Genomic DNA, 14,499 nt, shown 5'->3' on the forward strand with positions numbered 1-14,499 from the left:
CAAGCGAGAGTCTGCTCTCACACCATTCCCTGCCTATCCATTGGCTCCCTTCCTGAAGGGCCTCCATGTTGTTCTGTGCGGTATATAGGCAAAGTGGTTATCAGCGTGTCCTGGAATCAGGCAGACCAGAGGGAAGTGAGTGGTAGTTTCACTGACAAACAGTGAGCTTCACAATGTGTCCAGCCCCTGTAGCACCCCCTCAACCTAGAAGAGAGGGGTGCTATCCCCATTTACACGTGAGGAGAGTGAGTTGAGAAGAGTTGTGGACTTTCTACCTGCTAGCTAACCAGCAAGCCCTGAAACAGTGTTTCCAATTCAGGTCTTCCTAACACTGACACTTCTTGAGCTTAAGTCAGGCAAAAATAAAATGTGTGTATGTGTGTGTGTGTGTGTGTGTGTGTGTGTGTGTGTGTGTTTTCAGTCATATCAGATCTTTAATTACCTTTATAGTAAAGTTTTAATCATCTCAAGCAAACTATAAGTTGTTTTTGACACCCAGTGATTATAACCTAGTTTGATCACTCAGGTTATATATAGGACCCATTCCACATAATTTGGAATTAGTGCTCTGGAATTAGTTCTCTGGAATTGTGAAACTCTGCTGATTAGGAAAATTAAATTCACCCTTAGAAGTTTTCTGTCACTGATGGTTTTCCATTGAGTGTTCCTAAAGTTCTGAAGGTAATTACAAAAGAGAGCCCTAAGTATGTCATTTAACAATGTATAGTTTTATGTGAGTAGAGTACTCAAAATTATATTCAGTAACATATAGATTTTCGTCAGAAGGAGTTGGCTTGTGTCTGGTTAATGCAGATTTTCAATCCAGATAAAATTGTGAGTAAAAAAGAAAATCACATTTTTTAATGTTGGGTTACATTTTGAAATTAAGGTCAGAATTTGAAGAACATTTACTTCTTTGAGATGTGAGCTGTGGAATTATAGATGGATCCATCTGTAATTATACATTGTGGAGAGTGGTCTGAGGAGAGTAACAAAAAATTGTTTTCATTTTTAAAACCCTTAAGTTACAGAAAGAAAACAGTCCTCGGAGAGGTGGCAGTTTCCTCTGTGATCAAAAAGAAGACACTACTCACCCTTTTGCCCTCCCTGGAAGCCCCCGAGTACTCCATCCAGTGGGGATGTGGCCCTCCGTGGACGCAGACTCCACCCCATTTGCAGACCGACCGCTGTCCAAGCTGAAGGAATCAGACAGGTGCTCAGCCCGGGAGAACCTCTACTTGGACGCCCTGTCTCTGGATGATGAGCCAGAGGAGCCTCCGGCCCGTGAACCCCAGAGGGAGTTCAGGAACTGCCTCCCCGAGGTCGGCCTGGGTTTCGGGGTCCAGTTAATTCCTACAGGACCAATGGGTTATTGGGAAACCGAGACATGTGTTTGGTAGGCTCCAGGGTAGGCGTAGAGCAAGGTTGAGTAAAAATGAAACCTTCACAATGCCAAGAGCTTTGCTTGGTGGTCTGACCCCAAACGCCTAGCATGTGCTGCAGTCAGTTTCACTTTGCCGCCTCGTCTTGGGTTTGGAAAGACAGGGCTCATGTCCTGTGTAAAAAGAAAGGTCTCACAAATGGGCACGTCCAAGAAACATCATTCTAGGAAGTGTAGATCTTCAACTTTTTAAACAATCACAGCACAGTCTTCTCTGACCCGAGAAAACTTACTAATAACAACAAAAAATTCAGTTTTATAGAAATTACCTCACATTTGCAAGGAACGAATGTCACCAAACAATGACATACCATAAATATCTCATTCTGTGAAAGGGAAAAAAACCCAACATGTAGAAACAATATATAAATTAGATCAGCAAATAGGGGAGCCAAACTCTGTGCTGAAATTTCCATAGCACAGCATTAGGTTTTTCTGGTTATGTCCTTTTTAAAAACAGGTTTTAAAAATTGATTTTAAGAATAATTATCTGTGAGTTAATTTAACAGTTGCTATACCTGTCGTTTAACCTGTCTCGAGTACTTAATAGACTTACAGGAATTCGCGTTAAATAGTGTTGAAATGTAGGGAAATTATATTAGGTTGGTGCAAAAGTCACTGCAGTTTTAGCAATTATTTTTAAGCTTTTAAATTACTTTTGCACCAACCTTCAGTCATGTGCCAGCGAGGTTCGGTGCCCTCTCTTTAGCGATATGTACCCAGTTGATGTGACATCGCCAGTATGCCACCCTGTTGGATCTATTGGCAATCTCACATGATCCAGTTTCACAGCAGAGAGAAGGCAGCCAGGGATCAGGAGACTGTTAGTGCCAGCTCCGCAGTGGCCTGGACCCCACACTGATCTGCAGGGCAGAGACTCGGCCGAGCTCACTAAGCAGAAGCCAGGCTGTTTACTGTACTGACGAATACATTTCTGTTACCGCCAAGGACTTGCGAGCATCCTTTCTCCTTCTTCAAGACCATGTCAGCGTGCGGGTGTTTTCTCAAGACAACCTGTGTTTATGTTGTTCTCTGCCAGCTTAGTTGTCATTCCTCCTAAGCAGAAGTCACTGTAACTTGATCTCTGATTCCAAATGGCAATCTTTAAAACCAAGAAAGTGCTCAAGCCTAAGGATGTCACACCAACCTCTATAAGCGAGGCTTAGACCAAGGGACATCAGCCTGCTAACTCACTCGGTGACCCTCATCTTTCTCCCCCCGTTCCCACCACCACCATACACACATGACATCCAGGTCATTACAAAGCCAGGTTTGAAATTCATGTAGTCAGCAAAGTCCTTTGAGGAAGCACCGGAGAGCCACTTCTTCCATGACAAAGTTTATAGCCAGTTTTTCTCATTCACGTGGGCTCCTCCCTGGACTGCAGAAGCTCCAACCCGTCATCACAGTGTGGATTCTGGTTTTATTATTGTACTTCAAAGGGGTGAAAAGCAGTAGCACTCGGAACCAAAACTAGGCTCCAAGTACATTTTCAATGGTGTTTTCCCAGGGCAGGAGTGAAAAACAAATCACTTACACACTAAAGGCTCCATAAACGACCAATATTAACTGACTCAGAGAAACTTATTTCTTCTTATAGGAAGAAGAAAATCACAAGGGAAATCTTCAAAGGTAAGTAGGATTGATGAGAACAATAGGAGACAACTGAAATAAAATCCTCTTTGTCATTGCGGTTTATTGTAACACTCTTCAAAATGACTTCTTCAAGTAAGACTTCTGAATAAGTAGTTGCTTTATTATTTTTATTTCATAAATATTGTATTTTCCAAAATCAGCAACAAAAAGTCGAGACATGCGGTATTCATGTGTATATTAGTGTTAGGGTAAGAAGTTTGCAGTTGTAGTTGTGTGTTGTGTATATAAAGGAATAATTGTCTTAAATGGTTTTTTGGTTTCTGGAAAGTCAATGGAAACCCCTCTCTTCTAATTTAAAATCTGAAAAAAACTCCCTCTTGATAGGTTGTGAGACATTTTATATACTATACATTAAAAGCTCTATTAGGAGGATTTATTAAAATATTTCCCAGAAACAATCCTCGAAGTAGATACAAAGTACTTGATGTCGTTCATGTTAGTAATCATATATTTTAGGTCATCTGGATGATGGAACATTTCTAAAAAGACACATATAAGCAAATTTATTTAAATTTAAACATTAAAAATACACAACTGAGAGGTAAGTACAGAGATTTCCCATACCCTCCTCCCCCTGACCCCCACACACAGCCTTTTTCTTTATAGATGAATATGTACTATTTCCACTACATACATAAAATTTCTCCTCTGGCCCATTTGGTATTTTCAGATCTCCTTATTCCTGGCTTTTCTATGAACTTCGAGTCTGTGAATTACCCTCTCCTTCCCATTTTGCCCTTTATCAGATTCACCCAAAACCTAGAATTGCCTATGGTACATTTCTGTCCTTCAAGCTCTGTCTTGTCTGGTCTTTCTCAGACTGTACAGGACAGCACTTGAGAGCTTGGGCTCCTGAGGCAAATGGTCTGGGTACAAATCCATTTTTGCTTCTCACTAGCCATGTGACTGGGTGAGTTATGTTACTGATTTGTGCATAAGTTCCTCATCTGTAAACAGGAGGTAGTTAGGATTTTTGTTTACCTCTTGCATGTATTAATACACGTAAAGCAATGACTGCACAGAATAAGCAGCAAGCAAAGTTTAGCTATCATTATATCCTCCACTTTTCTTCCTTTCTTAGCAGAGCTACTCCATGCACTGTAGCTACAGCTGTTTATTATCTTAATTGCTTCTGTTAATTTCAAAAGAAATCCATGGTTGTAAAATTTAAACAATATCAAAATGTCCAAAGTAAGAAAGTACATGTGTCCTCCCCAACATTTCCTTTTCCTTTTAGCTTCATGCAGTTTCGTGTGTTCTCTCCCTACTTTCTTATATGTATCTTGATATACCCACACATGTTTCAAATGCATCCTGGTTTTTGTAGTTCTGTTTCACTTTGGATGCTGCTAAGGTTGATGTGTTTCCTTTCTCTGTCCACATTGTCTCTGTTCCACCATATCCGTCCAAACTCTGAAGGCAAAAGTCCCCACGCAGATGCCACTGGTTTAACTCTGTGAGCATAGATCCTCTATGAGCAGAAGCCAGGGTTAGATAAGCTACATACAGATAGTGTGGAAGGCTCAGGGCTTCGGTATCTGCAGACACTTGCAGCCCCCAGTAAACAGTGCTGTGAAGCTCATTGTTACTTCAGCAATTCCTTGTCTGGAGCAGAGACAGAAGAGGAAAAATCACTCTTGTTGGAAAGCTTAAGACCTAGTGACAAATTGACCCATCCGTTTATTTCCAGCACTGGAAATAAATAGCCAGCTTTCTGTTATTCAGTTGGCCACTGGACAGTTTGCAGCTTATTTCTAACAACAACAAAAAAGTACCACTGACTTTTGCCTCTAGTGAGAAATAACAAGATGGGATGCCTCGTGGCATTTGTAACCTGCTCTTTTACCCCAGTGTGACAATCACCACGAGAGGATGTGCCCCGGGGTGAGGGCAAAGACAAACAGAGCTTTGCTGGTTCTGTGGGCCAGTCCATGTGATACACAGACCTCAATTCTGGCCTCACCATCATTAATGGGTCCTATGGTGGAATGGCCCATGGACTCCATCTGGGACCCCTTCAGCAGGGTCTGGGCTGGTCTAGAACCCTAGGTATTCTCAAGCCTGTGTTTGGGGGGTGGGCAAATATTAATATGTCCTATGAGAAGGTGGTCTAGTTGCCGAGACAGTGAGTCTGCATACACCTCACCTCCCCGACACCCTACCTGGAGGGATTCCAGGCCAGAGGGTCCAGGGCCTGAACCGCCAGGTGTGACCAGCCGCAAGCCTCCTTCCTGACCACTGCTTCTTTGCCCTGGGTGGGCTGACAAGCTGCCCGAGCACTCCAGTAAATTCCTGTCTTAGCATGTCAGAATCCCCAGCCTGCCCAACCCTACAGGAGGTAGTAAATTCATATCAAATAGAAACATATCAAATTAAAGTGCTAATAGATTGAGGAATCTATATCCAAATCCACGTCTATCAGGCAGCAGCTTACCCAAACTGGCTGTTGCTCACCTGTCGTCACCCTTCATTGTGTGCATGTGTGCTACGGAAGTCTTCCTCTTGTCCAGGAACACAGGAGGAGCAAGAACAAAGAGAAGCCTTGACTATAAAGAGAGGGCTAGGGAGAGCCGAGCCCCATTGGTGGATTTGGGCAGGGCCCGATGAAATTAAAGGCACTGGTCAGTAGATGGAGAGGTCAGGCCACAGCCGGGTTTCCCTTCTTCCTGTGGAGTACCATAGGCTAAAATGAAACCATCCGAAGTAGGTCTAGAGCTTAGCTATGACTGCCTAGTAGCCCCACCTTTCCACTTATTCCGACAGTGTTAGAGGGTTGGCTGTATAATATTCTGACCAATACAAAGCTCCTGGAACAATTCTAGAGCAATGAAAAATCCATTAAACATCCACAGGGTCAGCTCAGGAGTAGAGAACGTCAAGCAACTGGAAAGTGTTCTAATAGTTCAGGTGGAGACTGACACATACAGACACTTCTTGTGTGGGCAGGACACGTGCTGCGCTGGGTCAGGGGTTCGCAGGTCGGCGGGCTGTCTGGTTAATGGGCGACTGACACTGTCTTCTCTCCTTCTTTCCCCAGGGCAGTGTCTGTGTCCTCCATGTCTGAGTTCCAGCGCCTGATGGACGTCTCTCCCTTCCTGCCGGAGAAAGACCTGCCTGCTGCCAGCAGCAAGGAGGATGTCACTCCACCCCTGTCTCCTGATGACCTGAAGTACATTGAGGAGTACAACGGCAAGAGCTGGGATGAGAAGCCCCCGGACCCCTGGGCAGACAGGACCGAGGCGGCGCGGGCAGGGAGCGATGCCAGTGCTGAGCCTTTCCCTGATCCCTCCTGGTACCTCACCACGAGCATCACCATGACCACGGACACCATGACCAGCCCAGAGCACTGCCAGAAGCAGCCCCTGCGGAGCCACGTTCGCACCGAGCCGTCAGGGGTGCGGGTGCTGCACAGCCCGCCTGCGATCCGCAGGCTGGACAGTATCATGGTGGCGGGCGGTGAGGGCTCAGTCCGGCTGGAGTCTGAGGGCCCGTTTTCTGCAAACAGAGCCAGAGGGGGCACAGGAGACACAAAGGGAGGCCCCTCAGAACACACGCTTAGCAGGTGGCCTTGTGGCCCCTCTAAGCACCCCCGAGACTATGGGGAGGGAGGGCTGCGCCCCCTCGATAGTGCTCTATGCACCCCCCTCGGTTTCACCTCCCCACTGCACAGCCTGGAGTTGTCCAAGAACATGAGTGACGATATGAAGGAGGTGGCCTTCTCCGTCAGGAATGCCATCTGCTCTAGTTCCCCTGAACCTCCGGTCAAGGACATGGCCTGTCAGACCAATGGGTCCCGGACGACTGGGACGCAGACTATCCAGACTATCAGCGTCGGCCTGCAGACCGAAGCCCTGCGTAGCAGTGCCATCACCAGCAGCCCCCACAAGTGTCTCACACCAAAGGCGGGGGGTGGTGCCACGCCCGCATCGTCTCCATCCCGTGGCCTTAGGAGCAGGCAGGTGGCCCCCGCCATTGAGAAGGTGCAGGCCAAGTTTGAACGCACATGCTGCTCCCCTAAGTACGGGTCTCCCAAGCTGCAGAGGAAGCCCCTGTCTAAAGCTGACCAGCCAAATAACAGGACCTCCCCAGGGCTGGCCCAGAAGGGGTGCAGCGAGTCAGCCTGGGCCCGTTCCACCACCACACGCGAGAGCCCCGTGCACACTGCCATCAATGATGGCCTCTCCAGCCTCTTCAATATCATCGACCACAGCCCCGTGGTGCAGGACCCCTTCCAGAAGGGGATGCGGGCTGGGAGTCGGTCTCGCTCAGCAGAACCCCGGCCAGAGCTGGGCCCAGGCCAGGACACTGGCCCCAGTTCCCGGGGACGGTCACCCAGCCCCATTGGGGTTGGGTCGGAGACGTGTAGGGAGGAAGGGGGAGAGGACACGCCTGTGAGGCAGGACTTATCTGCTCCCCCTGGCTACACGCTCACGGAGAATGTAGCCCGGATACTCAACAAGAAGCTGTTGGAGCATGCCTTAAAGGAGGAGAGGAGGCAGGCCCCCCAGGGCCTCCCAAGTCTCAACAGTGACAGCCACATGGGAGAAACAGCCAAAGCTGAATCAGGGTCCATTGAGGTAATGAAGGATGAGTATTCCATACCCTCTTCTACCAGCTCTTCCATTTAAATTTTGGGAAAACAAGTTTGAACCTGGGATTGTCCTAGGTCAAGAATCCTGATTTCAAGAATCCTGGTCCATAATATGTTCTTGTGATCTGGGGAGATACCAGGTTTATAGGAGAATGGAATAGGCAGAAACACAAACCTTCTCTACTCTAAGTGATTGATGCGCATATGTTTATCTGGGCTTTTCACTTGGAGTCATAATTTGCCCTTTCTAGATGAATGTATGTCCTAGGAATGTATGTGTGAAGTATGTAAGAGTTGTGTCAGGGCTTTCTGCGTGCTCCAGATCTTTCTACGTGACAACACAAGAGGTATGCTGGAGAGGGTTTGAGAGTATGGATTCTAGAACATCTCTCACGAGGAACTACGAGAACGGCTGGATTCCAGTGATGGCGTCAGTGCAAAGTAGTAGTCTTACATTTCACAAATCATGTACTATCTCTTTGTCCATGAATCCCCCTAGCAATAAAACCAAGTGAGGCAAACAGATGCAATTGAAATTTTGCCTTCATACAATGTGATGATTATTATTATTTCCCACACACATCCCGTATTATCGCATTGCATATGACCTCACGTATTATCACATTATCATTATGTGATTATTACTATATCCCCCTTAACATTATTCTCAAATCAGTCAACCTTGAATTCTGTTCTGATGCATTTCCACACATGGCGTATTTGTACCATACCACTTTAAAAGACTCCCCATTTCCACTTCAAGAATGAGCAAAAATAATACTACTAATAATAAGTGCCCAATGATAATGTGGGGTGATGCTGGCCTCACTGTTCACATGGTGCTGAGGACATGGTCCCCAGCCAGCCCTTGGTCAGTCACTGTTCAGCAGTGATCCCACATGTAGACCTGAGAATGAGCCGTGACCCACCAGTAGCCCAGATAGACAAAGTCCACACCAGTGGGATCCAGATACCCACAAGCATTCTCCAGGCAGGGCAGCCCAAGCAGATGACAAGGGTCGGAGCAAAGAAGGAGAGCTCCCTGAGCTGCCCCTGCTTTCCCACCCGCCATAGGCTTCACAGGTGAGAAGAGGAAGATGTAATTGCACCTTCTGCCCCACATTTCCCACAGTGGGAGCAATGAGAGTCAGGTTTCCAGTCTAACCCACCACCAGTATTTAACTCAAAATACAAAGTTTAAATCTGGAATAGGTTAGACCATGTGAAGTTGCCAGTCACGATGCCATGTGGTTCAACCTAACTTGACAGCATGGCCCACATGTTCTGAAGATGCGAGTCTGTGATTGAGTGGTTTACATGCTCTGAAAAGGACAAATCCCATGATTGAGTGTTCTCAGGTGACAGATGGGCTCTTCTGCGGGCTTCTGTTATGCCCATCCCTCCGAAGCCCTCAGGTAAGTGAGTTTCTGCAGCGGAGGGTCTGTTTGTGTGAATGCCCTGCCTTTCCAGGGCTCTGGAGCAGTCAGCTGAAATCAGGGCTTTGTCCAAAGGACTCACTGGCTGTGTCCATAGTGCCCGTTTATATTAGAGACTGAATAGGAATTACATTTTAGGAACCAAAAAATGCTTTGAGTTACTAACAGTGAATGCTGCAAGCAATCTATGGTGATATAAAGAAAATGGTTTAATGACTGAAGCATAGCTCTAAGGCCTGAAAATGGCTCTATCGGTACAAAGCTGTACACTGCCCCCTTCGGTCCTTTCTAAAGTGTCTATTTAGATTTCCTTCTTAGTGTGTTTGCTACCATGAGACAAGATTGGCGACTTTGAGGAAAGCATAGCAGTTTCAGGGGTTCAGAACCTGCATGGAGCACTCCCTGGCACTGTTCAAATGTCGTGGGTTCTTTTTTTTTCCTTTTTCTGTAGGATCTGCTTGTTCTAGATTCCCATAGAATTATTCCTTGTCTGAATTGACTTACTGTCTTAGGCCCATTGGAGAGCCCTTCTAATCATTCCATAAATTATGCAGTAGTTCTAGGTTTTCATTCCAAAGTCACCAGAACTAAATCTGATTTCCCGACCTACTCTGAGCACCCTGTGTGGCCTCTCGCCCTGAATGTTCACTGGGAAACCTAGACATTGGTGACACAGGGATCCTGGCTAGGACTGTGCATAACAGGAAATCTCCCTTTCTCCCCTCACTCTCACCTTGCAAGCTACTTATTCTGTTTCTCTTGAAGCCATAGCACCAATGCAGTAATGCAGAGAGAAGGTGTAAGGAGTTCTGGTGTGAAGAGAATGAGAATGATCTGGAAATGTAATGCTATTCTTTCCTCCTATGTCTAAGTGGAAATTGAGAGGGGAAATTTTTGGTATGGGCAGTGGTTGTTTGATCATTGTAACTAAATCAAATCTGGCTGTTCTATGCTCTCTGTTTCAAATACAAGAGTCTGTGACTTCCATCTCTCTGTGCGCCAGAAGGTGTTTGAAATGTTAAAAACCAAAGGGTTACTCAGCGAGGAATAGAAACCAGAAGGGAGAGGCCTGTTGCTGTTCTGCAGTGAGGGTCCCTCCTTCCTCTGGACTGAGGCAGAGGAGAGATCTGTGTGCACATGCCACTTCTGTGGGACCCCGCAGTTCTGATAGCTGTCCCTGGAGCTGGCACCCTGCTTGTAGACGTTAAGCCTTTACTGTTCTTCTTTTTTAAAAAATACTTTCCAACCTACTTGCTTTTCTTTTCTTTCTGTCTGTTCTGTACAGAACCAAACTGTCTTACTAACTGCCCCCTGGGGACTCTAGCCCTGCCTGCCTCATGCCGTAAGTGCTTTCTTCCTTCTTTCCAAACATTCTGAAGAGGTCATTTGTGTAACTTGGGGTTGGCATCTGACACTAAGAAACAAGGCAGAATCATCCCGGATAGATCGGCTCCCTAGTGGCAGCTGCCAGCACTGGTCCAGGGGCTGCCTGGATAATCCCATTTGCCGAGTGCTGACTACTCCATGTAAAGAAAGACTTTCAGGTTACAGAGATCCTGCTGAGATTTCCGCTTCCTTGTGCAGTTTGCAGCCAGTATGCTTTCAGAGGGGTAAAGGGACATTGACCAGGAGAGGGGACTGTCTCTGGCACAGACTACCAGAGCCAAACATTTTGAGCATCGTTGAGCCAAGCATTTTGCCAGTCAGCCAGGACCTGCAACCAGTATTTGGTAGCATGTGTGCACTACCACATGCTGTAATGAGGTGTGACCATAATGCGACGAGGTGCCTCTCTTTTTTCTAACCACAGCAGAAGGAATAAAAGCAAATGCATCTTGTCCTTCCAAACACTGTAGGTGACCTAGTAGGTGCTCAATAAATATCTGTTGATTGCATAAACAATAAAGTCACTCCTGTTCCAAAAAATATTCTCACAGAATTGCCTTCAGAACCTAAATTGAGACACATGAGAAAATACCAACCTTGTTTTTGATCAAGGATATGGTCAATCACCCACCTCATCTACTGGTCTTCACTCAAAGTGCTGAGTACCAAAATACAGTTGGCTCTCAAAGACTGAGGTGCTCCAAGGATCAAACACCCACATGGCACACTGCAGTGGCTTGTCAGAAAAGGACAGCATTATTTGCTTATATGTGCTGGTGTGTCACTAAAGAAAAAGTGCTTTTCCCTGAACTCATGATCTCAACATTTCTTCCTGGAGGAGACAAACAGGTGCCAGTGAAGAGGTGGCACAAAACTAATGGAAAGCCCATTCTCATCCAGCATCAGCCAGGTGGAAATGGGCTGCACGGTATTGAACAGACATATAGCAGCAGCCTCACTTGCACGCACACACACCTTACAATACCAGGAGCAGGGACACCAACAGACAGAAAACAGTAGCAGATTTCCCAAACCATATGTTCCCTCATGCCCTGGGCTGAGGTGCGCTAAGGACAGAACTCACCGCTGTGTTAGTTCACATTTCAGCTATTTCAGGTGCTGACGGTGTTTTCACAGATGCGGTGCCTCTGGTTGTCATGGTTATTAGCATAAGTGCTTTGCTGATGAAAGCTTCCCTGTTGTCATATAAAGTGCCAACCACAAAAGAGGCAGGGAATATGAAGAAGTAGTCTGCAGTGTTAATGCTCTTTTTCTGCTGACTCTGCAGGGAGGAAACCTCCTCACTCCATCACTCTTCAGAAGCATGATGTGTTCTGCCTTCCGTCTTCTTCCTCCCTGCTCACATTGTCACATTGTCCTTCAGCACAGCGGCTATCTCTTCCCTGCCGTTGCTCCCCTGCTCCGCTGACTAAACATTCCTCATTCTTGTCTTTGCAATTGCTTGTCACCTCTCTTTAAATCCTCTCACCTACTTCCTGACTGGCTCTGAGGATCTTTGCTCTGTGTCATCCTTCATTGCAGTGGTTTACCATCTCAGCTTCATGTTGTCTGAGTGTCATGTGGGCAGTTCCACCCTGTAGAAATCATCATTTCCCCATGCTACAGCTTTTCACATTTCTCTGTGCCAGCAAATTCCAGGTTTGAGTGAGTGTCCTTTTTTCCTGTTGTATAGACTGAGGACAAGTAGCTCAACATTCTTTAAAACCAAAAAATGAGCAGTGGCCCTTGAGAAGTATTATAGGTGATTTGCAGCATGGTTGAGTGTCTTGCATTATCTGTTCTCAGAAGGTGTGGGATGCGTGCAACACAAAACCACAAGCGCACTCTGATTCCCCTTTTTAAAACGCCGCTGCAAGGAAGAGTCATTAAAGAAAACTAGACCTAAATTAAAATTTCTGCCTGCGGCATTTTTTCCACGTTGTGGGAGTTTGTTTGACCTACTGCCAGTCATTTTGGAATAAACAGTAGCAGAATTTCTTTTAAAGCGAGTCTCATTGCTAACACAGCTGGATGAAATCGTAGGTTTCTTCATGCCCCCAAAAGACCAAGGCATAGGGAGACTGACCTCTTAGGACCTGTTACTGTTGCTAAATGCATCAGTCAGGAGGGCCAAGATGATAGGATCAGCTGGCTCGGAATATGACCATGTGGCCGGTGTAAACCACACATGGCCTGTGCCCCTCTCCACCTTCCATCTGCTCCAGCGCAGGTCTGAAGGTGCTCTGTAAACATACCCATCTCATGCCATTTCGTTTTTGATCCTAATTTGAAAATTTCACATTACTGTCGTCACTGATCATTCGTGTTGAATTCTTTACTTATCATTTTAAGTTATTCTCCATGAGCAAAATATAAATTAACATTCAGAAGTTGCCCCTGGTCTATTGCATTTAACTTGAGTCTGTCAAGAAGTGTGTTTGGGGTGTGTCATCCCCTGGAGGAACTGGCAGTCTGAGTAATCCTGTCTTTCTCTTTCCGGCTTTGAAGGAACTACCTTGTTCCGCACTAGCTCCATCCCTAGAACCCTGCTTCTCCAGGCCCGAGAGACCAGCAAACCGTCGCCCTCCATCCCGTTGGGCCCCATGTTCCCCCACTGTCTCACCGGCTCAGTCACACGGAGACCCGACCTCCTTGGAGGAGCTTGGTGATGAAGAACTTCCTGGGGAGAAGCTACAGCTGTGACATAATGCAAGTTTGCATGGATTATCACGGAATAATTCACTGTAATTTGCATAACCACACCATCATCATCAACCAAACTCCACCCATAAGGAGAGATCTGCTTTTCCCAAGGTCAAAGAATGTTTTTAAAAAAACACAGCTGCTGAATGTTCAACCTGTGAACCTGAGATGTTTCTAGAATGAAACAGTAAATGTGCCTGTAATAACTTAATTTTTTTCATAGCTCAGAAAACTATTTTTGTCTCCATCTTTTTTACACACAATATATTAAACAAAAAAGGTAAATAAGATATAAATTTAAAAAATAAAAGTTTTAAAGATGTACGTTTTAAGAGATTCTGAACACCGACTCAATACTAACTGCCTCTCTGTTAAATTTGCACTGTTACATTTTAGTTTGGTTTATTTCCACGTTGAATTAGAGTTTTCAGTTAATTTTATTTTGTTAGTGTTTTTGGTTTTTAATAATTTTTGAAATGTTCAGACTGTCTGATTCAGTGAACTTTCTATAGTGAAAAAGCCATGAAGCCAGTAGACAAGACAGATATCCTATGTACTGGAGGGGATACATGTCAGCATTTTGGAAAAGGTACAGAGTCCTTAGCTGGGCTTACCAAATTCTCTGTATAATCCACATATTCTACTCTACCTGCACGTCTTCGGGTTCGAAGCACTGGGGTGCATGTACATACTGCTCTTGTGGTCTTACCATCGCCTAAGTGTGAGTTGTCTGTCCCACTGTGATACATTGTGAAATCCCTCGTACTGTATTTTTGTTGTCTTATTGCATTGATGATACAACAGCAATGACACTTTTAAGTTATTGTTGGAAGATTAACTGGCAATATGCAGTGTTTACTCAAAATTTTCTGTTTAAGGAAAGAATACTACAAAAAGTCATGAGGATACCAAATGGAAACAAAGGATGGTGCCTCGGAGTCTGTATGAGACAATGAAGAAGTAGAAATAAAGCATTTACAAAATGGCAGCCTGTTCCCGCCTCTCGTGTTTCTGGCGCCCATCATCGTTTTCTAAGGGCTCAAGTGGAAAGGCTGCAGCCAGGGGAAGACGGGAAAGGGGAGATCTTTAAAAAGGCAACAGCTGTTAACATATCTAATTGGGAATGCACTATGAATGCATGACTACGTTGCAGTTTCATTGTACTCCCTAAGAGTGTCCCGGGATAGATAAAAAGGCAACTTCATATTGAAAAAGCCAAAACTGGTGGGTGTGGGGTTGTGAGGAAACTGGCTATCCACAAATAAAAATGTGCCCGGCCTCTCCCT

At 45.5% G+C, this 14,499-nt stretch overlaps 1 protein-coding gene across 7 annotated transcripts in view; it reads left to right on the forward strand.

The window, feature by feature from the left end:
• MTCL1 (microtubule crosslinking factor 1) overlaps window positions 1-14,200 on the forward strand; it is a 125,944-nt gene extending 111,744 nt beyond the window's left edge. For 4 of the 7 annotated variants that reach the window (XM_081078202.1, XM_081078204.1, XM_081078206.1 and 1 more), the window contains 5 exons: window positions 1,026-1,322; window positions 3,042-3,073; window positions 6,135-7,674; window positions 10,410-10,466; window positions 13,019-14,200. In XM_081078202.1, coding sequence (XP_080934328.1) covers window positions 1,026-1,322; window positions 3,042-3,073; window positions 6,135-7,674; window positions 10,410-10,448 — 1,908 coding nt within the window. In that variant the 3' untranslated portion in view covers window positions 10,449-10,466; window positions 13,019-14,200. The remainder of the gene's footprint in view (window positions 1-1,025; window positions 1,323-3,041; window positions 3,074-6,134; window positions 7,675-10,409; window positions 10,467-13,018) is intronic. The other 3 variants (XM_081078200.1, XM_081078201.1, XM_081078203.1) reach the window with 1 other exon arrangement.
• The last annotated feature ends 299 nt before the right edge of the window (window positions 14,201-14,499 follow it).

This window comes from Rhinolophus hipposideros (assembly GCF_964194185.1).
Source record: "Rhinolophus hipposideros genome assembly, chromosome: 17".
NCBI lineage: Eukaryota > Metazoa > Chordata > Mammalia > Chiroptera > Rhinolophidae > Rhinolophus > Rhinolophus hipposideros.